Genomic DNA, 15,537 nt, shown 5'->3' with positions numbered 1-15,537 from the left:
ATGTGATTCCAAAATTTCCTAAGGTCAGTTCTAAATAAAATCTGAGTAGTTGTTAAATCTTAACATGAAACAGGAATTGGCTAGATGGTGAGGTAGTAGTTTTCTACTACAAAGGTCATGAGTTCGAAATCCATTACCATCACCATTTCTTTTTGGGTAATTTATTTTTGTCCCAACTATCTTTGATGTTAGCTTTTGGCACTCCGAATACTCTTTTAACCATCACAATTTTTTTGCGTAATTTGTTTTTGTCCCAACTTTTTTTAAAGTTAGCTTTTGGCACTTCGAATACTCTTCTTTTCTGATGAGATTTTTTTGTGTTTTTGTTCTTTTGCAAATTCGAGATTGACTTTTCTTTTATGCTAAAATTCATCCAAACTCCGGTAGAGTTATTTACGTCTTCATATTACCTTTCGTTTCATTATTCTGTACGAAATATGGATTATGAAGATTTTTTTTCAAGATAAAATGTCTTCTTATTCTTTTAACATATAATTTGTAGTTATTGGCTTTTGTATAAATTAATTGTGCATACTAATTATTTATGTAATTAGATTGTAGTCAAATCAACTCACGGTTAGTGGTAATCTAATTCGATGAGTGTTTCCATCACATATAGGATCATTGGTTTGAATGCCCATTATTTATTTATTTCGCAATCCAAACTTATAATTCGTTTTGGTAGAGTTTCATAATGAACCTCGACAATTCGTCATTTGAGATGGTATTCGTTTTTTATTATTTAATATAAGTAAATGTGCCCCCACAAAGAAGAATTTTTGGGTCCGCCACTGCCCATACATAAATTGCTTGTGAACCATGACCCCCAAAAGAGAATAGGGTTAAATGTGAATTTTAAGTAGAACTTGAAACCAATTCACACTCGAGTTAGCACATACATAATACATTGTTACCTCCCCTCACTTCCCATTTGACTTCTCATAGCATTCTCCACTCTCTCTCTCTTTTGTCAAGAAGCAAGAAGGCTCTCTCTCTCTCCTCTCTCTCACAAGGCCTGCACATGCCCATCCTCATCTCTCATCTCTCTTTGTTTCCCCACTTCCCCTCTTTCCCTCTCCAATCCCTTTCACATCAAATCCACTATAACCCAAAAATATTAACAAATTAAACAAAGTATTTGTGGACCTTATTTCATTCACTAGTTTCTTTTGTGGGTCCCATTATTGAATGGACTAGGTCCCATTTTGACACGTATGACATTGATTGATAGCTCCCCCTTGCTGGAATTTATTATTTTAAATGTGTCTGCTGCCCCATCTTTGGTAAAGAAAAAAACAAAGAGATTCCCTTCTCCAGCTTTACTTTTTCATAAATATATTTTCCACCCGACATTTATCCCGTTGGAAACTCGATTTCTGGATGCAAGCTTTTCTTAGGCGTCGATGGAAAATGATGGAACAATTTAGAGGGCCAGATGTATGCCATGTCAGCTAGATAGGTTTATTGGGTTAGTAGGTTCGGTATGCAAATAGTTATTTTCATGTTTGGACTTGGCAGGATAACATTGGCTGTTTCATCTAGGTGGGACCAACTCTTTGCTTTTCAAGAAGGTATGGGACCCACACATGCATCATCCTCACTGTCATTTACCGGAATTTTAGGGCAATAGTATCAAAAAAAAAAATTATATTTTTTCTTTAAAATGGACTACTTATTTCATCACACCTCATATACTTGAAGATTCATTTTCACATTTTTTAAGTATCCATCTCATTTTTTAAGTATCCATCTCATTACCTCAAAAAAAAAAAAAAAAAAAAAATGTATCCATCTCATTAGGATCTCCTCTCAAAATTGAACCCCCTAATTTTTCTTTGCAATTTCAAAATTTGACCGAATTGTCTGTTAGGGCAGGCACGGATTATACCTTCACATAATCGATTTTTTTGATCTCCCTCTCAATGTTTTTAAACAATCTTGGCTGAAAACTGGATTATCTGACACACAAGTTAATACCATCGTATATTCATAAGATACATCATGAGTAGAATGAGTCATAAACATTACGACCCATGACATTTCCACAACTCTTTGAGGAGAGATAAAATTGTGCATCGAGGGTACCATTGTCAATAACTAGAAACGCAGCCTTAAAGATAAAGCCACCATAAACAAGAGGGAAAAGAGTGAATTGGGGTTGTAATTTCCACAAGTCCATAAAAATAAATTTTTGGACTTTGACCCATTGGCCGATCCTTTTGGACTTTATATGAGTGAACCCTTTAAATTACAACACTTCCCAACTAAAAACCTTTTTAGCCATACAAGTGAGTTTGCCCAATTTTGATTGCTAATGACCTTTTTTTTTGATGAAGGGATTGCTAATGACCTTGGTTTATCCAAACTTGTGAATCCAAACATTTATAGAATCTAAACACATAACACACCCACTAATTCAATTGGTTACCCATCCCTCTAAAACAGTACGAGGTCCTACATACAATTTTTAAGGTGGTAATTTACCTAAATGGTCTTTATATGTTACTCAAGAATCCAATTGTCCTGTATTTTCATTTTCATGATGTATTAATTTCATGTAACTGACTCTCGGAATCCTATTTGAAAAAAATGTGGCACGTAGTATTTTTATTTATAGTGGCCACCCAACACTCCAACCTCCACATGTATTGGATGGTTTACAACAAAATTTTCTTTGTCCTACGTAAAGTGATAAAGATATACTTTTTATTTTTATCTTTCTCGGCCTAAAGTAATGTTTCCTAAACAAATACCAGATTCTCTCTTCACTTTCTTTAATATCTTTTTAAATTTTTGATATGCAACAACCATGATTAATTTAATCACCTTGCTTAACCCACTCTTTGTAATCTAGTCTTTTTATTTTGATCTAAAGTACCATATACTACCTAACTAGAAACAATGTCTTTATACCACGTAGCAATACAAAACAAGAATTTTATCTTTATTTTATGTCCATCGAGTTTCCTTCTAGAAGCATATGCAGAGATATCACTACTGCTAACAGTTGAGCATTAATCTTTTGTTAAGATTGGTTTCAATGAAGCTCCTTAATTTGACCAGTTGAATAATGTGTTAGCAACGTGATCCAATTGGGATAATGAATTAGCAACGTGATAATTGTTCTTCATTTTTTTTTGTTCTCTAGCATTACTCAAAAAAAAGATAGCAGCCTCTGAAATATGTAATCCCATTAATTTGATATGGCATTGTAAATTTCAAAAAGAATGATGCGCCAACAAATGTCATGTGAGAAGTATAAATCTAGGGATGTTATCATCTTCAAAACTATAACTTCTGATACAATATTAGAATAATGAATCTCAAGTGTCCACCACCCTTTGGTGTAACGGATGGACACCCCTCTTAAGACCATGAGGTTGTGGGATCGAGTCTCGGTGGAAGCAGTTACCATCAAGATTTATCCTACCTAATTTAGGCTATGAATAATGTAATAATTTGTCGGGCTTTAGGCCTCTTTCATTCTCAGTTTAAAAAGTAGGCGGTTACCATAAAGTAGTCGAATTCTCAAAAAAAAAAAATCTCAAGTATTAATATATGAAGATCCATTGGTTACCATAACATTGTCAATGACTTCACTTTAGATCGAAATTTCTTTTTATATATTTAAATGAGGTTTCAAATTTGAGAAAAAATCACAACTACAAAAATAAATGGAAAATGACACCAAAAAGTCGTATATAGCAGGCAAAGGAATGGTCCCACTACATAAAAAATTCCAAAACCCACATTAGATGTTAACCTACTGCTCCAAGGCTTTACTATTAATTAGGGAAAGTGTCTCACGCCCTGTATTTATTCCGGCGGGATATGTGGGCATAAGCCTGTCAATGGGTATCCGAACATTCGACATCCGATTCGCATCCGTATTCAAATTTAAAAAATATTTGAAATTTCGGATATCGGATGCAGATTCGGATACTACTTATCGGATATCTGCTTATCAGATATCGGGTACGGATACACTAATATTCGATCCGATAAATATCCGTATCTGATAAGTAATATAAAAAATAATAAAAATTTAAATTTATTCATAAGAATATATAAGAGATTTATTTCTAATGGTTAAAAGTTAATATTATCGGATTCGGATTTGAACATTGATTTATAATATCCGTCGAATAATTATCAGATTCGGATATTCGGATAGCTTAACGGATTCGGATACGGATATACCGATATCCGATCCGATAAGCTACCATTTACAAGTCTATGTGGGCAGACATGATTCAGAGAATAAAGCGTTTTACTTTAGAAACAAACGTACAAAAAACATTAAAAAGTAAAATAAAACATAAATTTGTGAAATTCAAACTTTAGAAATTCAAAATGTCTAAATTTGACATAAAAGTCCAATGAGAGTGAAAGATAAGCACTTGGTAAAGTGCCCTCTCCATCTGCCCAATCGGCAACTACTTATCCTGGACTTGGAAACTCGGTTGATAACCCAGTCTCTATTTTCTCTCTCTCTCTGTCTCTATCTTTCTCTCACTATTGAATGGTTCCTTGTAATCTTTCCTAACTATGAATGGGAGAAAAGAGCAAGAGAATTTATGATATACAAAATTTTGCAAGTTTCATGAATGTGGTAGGGACCCATCTCTCTAACTCTATCTCTATCAAGTATTTGTCCGGAGCTACTTATCTATCTCTCCAGCCAGCCATGTTTGACATAGTAGGGCTCCTAGTATAACTCATGACATTACACTCTAGACGGCCGGCCCAACCGTCGGAGGGTGGACGGCCATTTACACACAAACTACACCCTATACTAACTAAGACTACAACCTGAATGTTCTCTATATTCTATTCAAGGATTAAACATTTTAGTCAATAGACCCACACAATGGGTCCTAATAGCGTTGAGCGCAAATTTAAGCTGTCACTTTGGTTGCTTTCGACATCAGCCTTGTGCTGTACTCTAGCAGCTTCTAACCTCTTTTGGCTTCAAATGCTTAACCCCAGGGTGCACGTGTCTGTCGGCTTTCTTTTTCAAACTTCAAATGAAGGTAGGCTCCTATTTCCAATTAAAAGATGTCTTGGTTCTGCTTGGTATCCTAAAAATTATCCTACTTACGTCTTGGTGAGTGTTAATCATGGATTATTTTCTCGCTAGGCATCAAGAATTTGAACAAAAATATTGCGGAAAGAATCTATTTCTCTCAATAAAGAAATTTACATATTCTCTTCTGATACTAAGTATAGTCTGTGGTTCTAATTTTGTGATAAGTTATACTATTTGAGGTGCAAAAAATGAGTTCTTTTGGTATTTACAAACAGAAATCTCGTAAAGCTAAAGTTTACCTCATTTGCTGCAAGGAATAAGGATGGTAGAATCTCATCGAGGCGCAGATGCACTACTTAACATTCCTGCAGGACCATGAAACCTTTAATAGTGAGACTAACTGATTAGAGCAACAAAGTATTAATAAATTGCTTCAGAAATTAACTAAGGTGCTGTTTGTTTTTTGTATATATCTGAATCTGAATTAGCTGAATCTTAATTGGCTTAATCTGAAATTGGGTGAATCTGAATTTTACAAATTTACTGTTTGTTTTTTAAATCTGAAATGTTAAATCTGAATTAAAATAATGACATTTATACCCTCCTTTCGTATTTAAAAAAAAAAAAGAAACCCTAATTTCTATTTCTCCCTCACGAATGCCATAAAAAACCCCTAATCCCACCCTCATCTCTTTCTCTCTCTTTCTCAACAGCCACCCTCTATTGCCGAAGATGGCAAAGTTCCGGCGAGGGTTCAATCACGGTGACCCTCGCCAGATCCGAAAACCTCTTTTTTTTTTTTATCTCTCTCTCTCTCTCTCTTTATTCTTAATCTCTCTCTCTCTCCAAACTGGATCCTAGTGGAGCAGTTCAAAGGAACCAAAGCATACCATCAACGAGTTTTCCGGTTAGTAATCCAATCATAATCACAACCCAAATCGATTCAATGTATAGTAAAATGAGTCAGTGATGTTTCAATAATCGATTCCATGAAATCTCTCTAAATTCCTAATTCAGTTTCTCTCTCTACCTTTCCTTCCAACAAAAATAAATCTGGTGGTGATGTTGTTGTGGTTATTGTTGTGGTGGTGTTGGTCTATGGTGATTGTGTGGTGGTAGTGGTCTATGGTGATTATGTTGTGGTGGTTTATGGTGATTGTGTGGTGTTGTGGTGATGGTGTTAACTGTGGTGGTGATGTTAACTGTGGTGGTGGTGGTGGCGGCGTTAAATGTGGTGGCGGCGTTAACTGTGGTGGTGATAACTGTGGTGGTGGTGGTGGTGGTGGTGGGGTTGTGTTCCTGGATGGAAGAGGGAAGAAGATGGATTTAATTAGGTATTTTAAAGTTTAACAAGGGTATATACGTCTTTAACATGTTTTCAGATCTTGGGCTCAATTTTCAGACTTGTTTTGAAGTCTGAAATGTGTGGGACTTTATTCAGCCAATTCAGACATCTAATAAATTCAGATAAAATTTCAGATTTAACTAAATACAAAAACAAACATCTGAAATCTGAATTGGGTTCCAATTCAGATTTCAGATCTGAAAATTTAAAAAAACAAACAGCACCTAAGACTTATATGGTGATTCCTAGGTAGTTGGACTCGGGGCTGACCAAGTCACTCCAGATTCGTTCATGCTAAAAACTCTGTAATGTTGAGATAATCCTAAATTGGGAATGACCAAGTAGTCAGTTTTCAAGTACAAGGGAAAACATCACTTCTTGGACTAGCTTTTGGGGTGAGAGTAACTGACCAGAGTAACATACAACAGATAATTTGCTTGAGAAATTAACTAGATTTATCTGGTGATTTTTAGGTGGTTGGTCTTGAGACTGACCGAGTAACTCAGGCGTCACTTGACTAAAAACTCGGGAACCTAGTGATAATCCTACATTGGGAATAAGCAAGTAGTAAGCTTATTAAGTACAAGGAAAAACCTCACTTATTGGGGCTAGTTTTTGGGGTGAGGAGAGTCCCCGACCAAATAAAACTTGTAACAGTGATTCAGTGCCCAAGAAACAACAAGTCTCAGGCAAATAATCTATTGAAACTAAAACCAATGTGTGAAAGGAGAGATTGTTGGATAGATTAGTAGTGGAAGAGCCTATAGGTTTTTTAACAAGTGTGAGGGAAACCTCACCTAGAGAGGGGCCCAAGGCCATCCAATGGGTAATTGCAGTGTACAGACTGCATGATTCGTGACAATAAATTCAACATGCATGAATTTATGAGCAGCGAAAAAGATTTGCTAGTTCTTAGACATTTACCTGTGTAAGAAAATACTGCGTTATTTGCTTCAGAAAATGAGACATTATCTTGATTTTGAGCCCTCCCAGCTGTTTATATCTGGAATTTCTTCAACTGATTTCAGCTTTTCAATGATCAGATTTTCTTGCTTGGCATCTATGTCGCATATTGTCAAGAACTTACAAAAGAACATGGTAGTGGATGCAATAATAGTCCCACATGGACCAAAAAAAGTCTCATTACCAAGTAAACAGTAACTGGTTTCTTTTCTACTCATTGTCAATTGGTTTAGCATCGGAGGTCCAGACACTAACACTAGAGAATATCATATTAGTAAAATATTATACTGAAATATTATATTATATTATATATATATATATCACTAACCCTAGGGTTGTTAGGATACATTCCTGATCTGGATTTTCAGCAAAATTTGAATGCAATGCATTTCCAACACTATCCACTATAGCAGACGTTGTCATCGATGACTCGATGCACAAAATGGCAGCTATAGCATCAAGTCGAGTGACCTCGTTTCTGAACATGAGTCTTGCATGAGCTGTAATTTTGAAGAGTCTCAATCATGATGGCAAAGCTTGAAGTTGGCACGTTACTCAAGTTCTTTACGCTTGTGATTAAAAATTTAGTTTACCTTGGGCTAATCGGATCAAACTTTCGAGCATACGAACGGTTGTCCTTGCTGCATGGTAAAACTGTAAACTTAACCCGCATGAAGGTAAAGAAAGTCATGGGTCACCACTTAAGAATTGTTTAAAGGGATCTGAAAAATGTAAGAATTTTTTTCAAACAGTTGCCGAGATTCAAACCTGCATTCTGGGTTGCTGTTCGTCTTTGGAGTTGATAATAGCTTGAAATAACTCTTTCTGCTTCTTTGGTCAGAACCGGTTTGAAGTATCCTTTTACATAGTGGATATACCTGCGTTGAAATGCCACCATCTCAGCTCAAAAAATTCCTTTTGCTTAACCTTTTCAGGATATTCTTCGTTTTTTTATTCATTTAACGAATTACTAGCAACTTGTTTATCACATGTCGGAATGGGTATTAGTGTATTGCACTAACTTAAATCGATCATCTCCAACGAAATTGCTTATATGTGATTACTTTTGCTTGGAGGTTACATATTTCGTTAACATTATATATAGAAATCTTTTTATAAGTGAGGGATTGTCAGCACTTCAACTACATTTATTAAGTCCATCTTACCTTTATTGTTATACTACTTTAACCTTTCAGGGTTATGTTTAGTAGCGACTAGCGAGAGATTGCCAAAATATACAAATTAACAGTAATTTAGTCATCAAATCATTAACATATTAAATTAACAAATATTTCATTTTTTACCTTCTCAGCATAGGTAGTGGCCATACATTTGTTAGATCTTCGTCTTTCTTTCCTTTTTCTGATTCTCCTTGCTGAATGTTTGGTTAAGATGTGGAGGTTAGCCCCATCGTCATGATTATACAAGGAGTTATCTGAATCATAATGGTAAATTTACCTCAGCTAGAATATGAGATGAAACAATAGCATCCCATTCCGGATTCTTTGTGTCCAGAAGGACAAGAACTATATCAAATCTGCTTAGTAAGGGTCCAGAAAGTGTAGTATTGACAGATAAAGCTATAATAGGTTAAGGAAGATTGAGATAAAGTAGAGTGTGACCTCAACGAGCAGAAACACATGTTCTTTTATAGGTTAAAAACCCTCAACGAGGTTAGTCTATTTTTCTTTTATTGAAAATAAATGGATGATCACATCAATTTGATATACATGACATCTCAACTAGATCGATGAGGTCAACCCTTGTAATGCAACAAATCTCGAATCTCAAGCTTACCGTCTCGCAATGCAAGAGGTGGGACCTTCCAACTAGATCAGGAGGATCGCCTACCACAAGAACACATCTAGAAGGCTCAAATCTCGGGTTTCGAGGTGGAAAGCTTGCGATTCGAGATTTGGGGAACCAGGATCCCAAAAACACTATAGGAGGAAACACGAGGAGACCAACCGTTAGTTTTAAGAGACACCATATGTCCTTTCAACAAAAAAAAGAGATAGATCATACGTGGAAGGAAATACAGTGGTGGACAACGGGCTGTGCTGATGCGTCACGGGTTTGCCGGGATGTGGCGAGCTTGGGTTTTTGGGTTCCTAGATCCGTTAACCCCGACTGCTTAGGAACGACAACATGGCCCGCTACGGCACATGTTGTTCCTAACCCGACACGCCCCGCAAGACCCGTGAGAAACGTGTTATATTAAATCAAAATTAGTTAATCATACTAAAGATTTTCATTTGACAACAATATTAACCTTAATGAACTCTACTTGGTCATTACTTCAAGGCGAGAAAAGACACCAACCTCTTCTGAACAAACAAACAACAAAACAGCCAGAGTATTGGGATGTAAACAAAAGTCCACCACGCTGGACTTACAAAAAAAATTAAATGCCATTGTTGGCTGCTGAACGGGCGTGGCGGGTTTGCCTAAAAATGCCACGGCAACGGCCGGGCCGTTGCTATGGTCTCGGCACGACACATTGGCCACCACTAAGGAAATGCAAGAAAACTGAAGCTTTACTCCTTACTATTTGCGCTCCAAAATCTAGGAACAAACAGTAATTCACTTTGTTGGTCACCAAATACATATTTAAAAAGGATCGCATGTCAGTGATACATTTAGTAGGATCATACTGCCCCTTTGCATTTGTAGCACCAAACACGATAGTTCTGGTACTTAGAGACGTGACAAGACCAGCCTGAAAATCACAAGGAATGCTGTTAAGGAACCATAAAACATTACTAGCTTCGCTGTATCTTATAGAACAAAAGAAGACTACAAGAGTAAAATCTGACAACATAAAAACAATACAACAAATTTATCTTTTGAGAAGTCAAAGCAGCAAAGAATAAATATCTATGAAAAGAATACAAGACTACAAGAGTAACATCTTACACAGCAAGGGAGACATACTTCCCATTAGGTGACTGGAATGGAGAACCCAGAGAACAGGGAAAAATTTGAGAAAGGCAGACTCGCCAGAAAAATTATAACGAAACAAACAACGTATAATAGCGAGTTTAACAACATCCGTAAATACCATCTTTGGAAACCCCACGACTATTAAAAACACAAACTGGTCTCAAACTCATAACTGAGCATGATAGTTTTCTTTCTCAGTGACATAAAAATTAAATAAAATAGAATACCTTTGCAACACTTATGGTTTGTTGCTCCATGGCTTCATGTATGGTTGCCCTGTCATGTTCGCGCATGCTAGAAAAGAAGAAAATTAATTGCAAGAAAGGAAAGAGAAGATTAATAATATATTGTTTGCAGAATTAGAGAGTATTGATTTCTAAGAAGAACCAAGAGTCGAAGAACATGAATTCAGAAGGGAACAGAGACTATAGGAATCAGAAACAAATCACACAAAAACAAAGAAAATAACATTTTACAGATAATATTAACAACCGAATACCTATCAAATTCATCAATGCAACAAAGGCCACCATCTGCCAAGACAAGAGCACCAGCCTCCAGCATCCATTCACCTTCAAAAAATTTTCAATGTAAAAGATGCTTGATCTTAGATATTCATTACGAATACTAATGTATATGGAACATAATGGAATTGAAACTCAAGCATTTGATGAAATGAAGAAGCAGACTAAGCCTTTGATGATAATGAAACCAATGAAATAACTTAGGATTATGACACTGAAAAAACAAACCCGAATAAATGTGGTCCAATAATACATCAAAAGTATTAAGCCTTTTCTTCATTTAGATTAAAAAGAAGCAGACAACCCAACAGGCTCATGGGGTACCCAAGATGTCACTTATTCTCATTCATATACCATACACAAAAACGCATCGCGCGAAACGTTATCGGACGTAAATGGCTAACAACTTCATTGTTGCAAGTATTATATGATTGAAAAACATAAGTGAAAAATATCATTAATTTTGAACATATGTTCACCGAAGTAATAATAAGGACAAGAAATTTGTAAGAGTTAATGTGCGAGGAGTCATAACTACCTCCATCCTTTACTGCAGTGACAGTTAATCCAGCACTAGTGCTTCCCAATCCCGTGGTCATGACAGACCGGTTGCTTAATTTAGCAGCAAACTTCAAAAACTGAGATTTTCCAGTACCTGTAAGTTGAAAAAAATTACTATCTTCTCTAGTTTAACATAAAAAGAACATGGGCCACTACTTCGGGTTATCTACGAAATCATTTCGAGCAGAAAATAATAAGAATAACCTTGGACTAAGTCCGAAGTATTAAGGACAAAAGGTACATATTTGGAGGGAGTAATAACTAAAAAACAGAAAATCTTAGAAATGAGATGTCGGAACTCCTCATTTATGTGATGAATAATGAGGATAAAATCAAGTAAAGACATTTGTGTTCTTGTACCCACAATGAAGAGAAGACATAATTTCCTAGTGCGAGGCACCTTATATCACTCTGTTAACAGTCACATTCACTAAAGATGACAAGTGGTCAAGCGTGACTAAGATAATACACGTTGAAACTTGAAATGCTCTTACAACGAAGCTGGATGTAAAGGTGAAGCCTAATTCATAATCTGAATTAAAGCAATTTTAACAAAAGACACGAGAATTTAGAAAGTAAAAGAATTTACCTGGGTCACCAACTAAAAGCAGGTGTGAATCACCTCTTACTTTTGTTCCAGAAGCATCAACATGTTGTACACCTCCAATAAGTGTCAGTGCAACTAAGGGTCAAGGGAAGTACCCACAGAGTGGAAGAGTACCCGTTAGATTCGGAAAGACTAACTTACATTCTCAGTTTTCCTTTCTTGAAATATAGACCAAACTCTTGATTGGAGCTACATCTTTGCAACAAAAATAAGTTGTACTACGTAGTATGAAATAGAATCAGAATCATCAACTATACCTGCAAGCTTCACAGTGAAGAGTCCAAAAATTTGGGGGCATATTGCTTGCAGAATGGCATTCCTTCCTGCATTAGTTTTCTAATGCTTAGAAGTCAACTTTATATTGACAATTGACACTTATTCAAAACCAGAAAGATTAGAAAGTAGACAGTATACACTATTACACTTCAGTGTGGTATTCTAACTGTCTAAAATACTCAAGTAAAGAAGCCTGGTAATCAGCGGTACCTTTCAAAGGAGTATCTTTGAAATCTAACCAAAATTGCTTGAATTTATTGACAATTTCATCAGGGATATCTATATCTGACTTCAGTTCATTGGTTCTCCTACAAATGAAAATAATTTAAGGTCCATGGTAAGCAGACAAATGAAAGAAGCAAAACTATCACGACTTAGAAGGCAATTTCTGAACCATACAACATAAGTAACAAAACCCGCAAGAAGGTAACAAAAGGTGTTAGACTTAGACATACAACAGATAGGAATAAATTGTCAAAATATTATTGTAGCACGTCTCATTCTTACCTCACATGATTGGCAATCAATATAGGTTCAAGATCACAACGGACGTCCTTTAAATCTGATGACCATTTTGCTGTCAACACGCCCGTAACTATTACATCGTCTGAGAAATAACATACCAAAAACGACCTTATCAAAAGGAAAATTAAACAATAGAAAACATAACAGAGTAGCTATTTATAATCTACAATTATTATGAAAACCATATGCGTATACAGAACAGAAGACGTCTACAGTGACTAAGTAAACAATGTTTTTCTGGGCATGTAGATTTTTAAGGAACTATCAATGCTATAATTAGATAGGTTTGTATTTGAAGGGAATGTGTTTCTAGCATGAGGTCTGTTTCTCGATCCGTCGGTGTATATAACATTCAAAGCCTTCTTTGCTTCTAAGATTCTTAAGATGATATATCATGAGCTACGATCAAGTATTCACATATTTGGAGGCCTGGAGCAATCTTGACCACATCAAGAATTGATCCTATCACTCTCAAGAAGTACAAATTTATTTCAGATATGATAGGTTATAGTAGTGTGTGGTACATCAAGGAAGATATAACAACAAATTGCGCTTCTTCCTAAATCCTAAGACGGTCATTTTCCAAGTTACGATTTCAGAATGAACAGTTTCAAGCGAATCAAACAATAGCGAAGTAAATGTTAGTAATCCTACTGTCCTAGTCTCTTCCCTTCCCAGTCCCCTCTATACTCTTTTATGTAAGTCCAGGGTTAGAATAAGTTGTTGAGTTTCATTGGTGGGTCATGAAGGTCATGTTCTGAGGCAGGCTTGTTTTTGCGTATTCTTGTATATCGTTTAGTGTTCATAAAATTCTAAACTTCGTGAAAAATATCTCAATCATAATTATTTATCATGGATAATTTTGATAACTCCAAGTCTACAATCAAATGTGCGGGTAAAATTCAGCTCGTTTGCTTAGTCATAGCATAGGTATGTAAAATTATACGAAAATCGGTTCAATGATGAGAATAGCACTAAAATGTAGAGGATCCTAGGGGAAAAAAACTCAATGTAAGGAACGCAAAGATTAGTTTCAGAAGAAGCTCTACCCCCAGCTTTAACAAGGTCAACAAGATCATCCTTGAGAACAATAGGAATTGAACGAGGTATAGACCCAACACCCAAGACCTGTGTGCTTTCTTGGATTTTGATTTCCTGGTAATCATGGCATATAATACTGTCCTCTATAAACTGAAAATTTGTGCCTTCACATAACTTATCCCTCTGTTATGAAAGAAAGAAAGAATACCATAAGTTGTATAGATTTGAGCAGCAATGACTAGGAAACTTTCAAGACGTATTATCTAATTTTGATGATGCAAAATCTGGATATCCCTAAACAAAGGAGGTGCACAAGTGTAGAATAAAGTCACAAACTCGACGCGTATACGTCAAAAAAGAGAGAAGACGTACACCGGTACACACAAAATAGAAACAATATTCAAGTTACAATGTATGCATTTTGTGACTTAATTTACCCTAAACTCCTTTTTTAACATGAACATTTTTTTAATAAGGAAAGGTGAACGGAGTAAACATAACAAACAAGAAAGAAATAAACCTGAGAAGGGCAAGACAATGGAAGTCGTATGGAATTTCCAGTTTCTAGTTCAGGGTAAACTTTGAACCTAAACAACACTATTTGTTAATCCAACTGATGACATTATTATAAAAGAGAAAGCAGAAAGAAAATCAAAATGAAATGAAATGAAATACTCGCCTCATGTTCAATGAACAAAAAAGTATATGAAGAAGTAAAATTTACCTGTGTTTACATTTTCGACATTCATAATCTCTTTCACCTTCAATCATCTTAATAGATCCAGACCTGATTACAGTACCTTTAAGAGTGAGAAGAATTCCCCTATGTTTCACTCTCACACGCCCAATGCTAGGGAAAGACTCTATCAATATTAAAAAAAAAACTAATCAAAATGATTCTAACTCAAGATGAACTCAAAATCAACAATCTGAAAAGACCTAATCAAACCTGGAGATTCCAAAGGAGAACCACTGATATTGATTCGAATGTGAACAAACTCTTTAAAACATATATTTTTCGGATTTTCGAATTCCTCGTCCAAAACGATCCGCTGAAAATCGCAAAAAGAAAAGAGATCATCAACGAGAACATAAAACCCTAGAGAATCGATTAGGTTTAGATATGATTTTAACCTGAGCAAGTGAAGCACCGTCATCAAAGAGTGGTAAGAAGACGGTAGGGTCTGAGAAAAGACGGTATGCAAGTGAAGGATCTTCTTCTGTTAGTTCTGCGAAGCTGGAAGAGAAGAAACTTTTTAAGAGAGATGAAAGTGTAGAGAGAGAGAGAGAGAGAGAGAGAGAGAGATGAGGTTTGAGCTTACTCGATGTGAAGGGGATAGTGAAGCATAGGGTCTTGAGAGACGGCAATTGAGAAAAGTTCTTGGTGGTGATGGCGGAGAAGAAACTTAGCGAATGCGTGAACGGCTTCAGACGCCATTTTCATGGAGTTCTGTAAAAGGGTAAGAGAGAGAGAGGGAGTATAAATATGGGATACTTTTGCGCGGGAAATACCTTCGATGGGAAGGGTTGCCCTTTGGCTTTGGATGATGTTTTGCTGAAACAAATATACTTTTGGGCGCTTTCAAAAATTTTGGGGGCAATCTTCTTATTTCCTCCAAAACCTGGACTTCTTCTTTTCGCATCGGTCAGACTAGCTAGACTTTCATCGCCGACAACTCTATACGAAAATTAAAATCTCCACCACTACCACCTCTGACCAACG

At 36.0% G+C, this 15,537-nt stretch overlaps 1 protein-coding gene across 3 annotated transcripts; it reads right to left on the bottom strand.

Annotated features, from left to right (window-relative positions):
* Positions 1-5,164: 5,164 nt before the first annotated feature.
* On the bottom strand, positions 5,165-15,388 carry MCM9 (minichromosome maintenance 9). 3 transcript variants are annotated; one of them, XM_086651659.1, is made up of 21 exons: positions 15,137-15,388; positions 14,949-15,051; positions 14,764-14,866; positions 14,539-14,677; positions 14,335-14,401; positions 13,823-13,997; positions 12,756-12,855; positions 12,459-12,556; positions 12,230-12,295; positions 11,955-12,047; positions 11,343-11,459; positions 10,780-10,852; positions 10,508-10,574; positions 9,975-10,056; positions 8,796-8,917; positions 8,642-8,712; positions 8,106-8,215; positions 7,931-7,978; positions 7,685-7,837; positions 7,299-7,434; positions 5,165-5,411 (listed from the first exon to the last, which is right to left on the bottom strand). In XM_086651659.1, the coding sequence occupies exons 1-20, from the start codon at positions 15,256-15,258 to the stop codon at positions 7,343-7,345; spliced, it is 2,001 nt and encodes a 666-aa protein (XP_086507785.1). In that variant the 5' UTR covers positions 15,259-15,388; the 3' UTR covers positions 5,165-5,411; positions 7,299-7,342. The 3 variants fall into 3 exon arrangements, 2 of the variants coding, with proteins under 2 accessions (XP_086507785.1, XP_086507784.1); XM_086651658.1 differs by having other exon boundaries at positions 5,165-5,394; XR_015230123.1 differs by lacking the exon at positions 8,796-8,917 and having other exon boundaries at positions 5,165-5,394; positions 8,642-8,772.
* Positions 15,389-15,537: the final 149 nt, after the last annotated feature.

The sequence above is a fragment of the Eschscholzia californica genome, unplaced genomic scaffold (assembly GCF_041429995.1).
Source record: "Eschscholzia californica isolate CP2 unplaced genomic scaffold, dmEscCali1.0.p SCAF_1, whole genome shotgun sequence".
Taxonomy (NCBI): Eukaryota; Viridiplantae; Streptophyta; class Magnoliopsida; order Ranunculales; family Papaveraceae; genus Eschscholzia; species Eschscholzia californica.
Note: the sequence above shows the minus strand (reverse complement) of the source record. Positions and strands in the feature narration are given on the sequence as shown.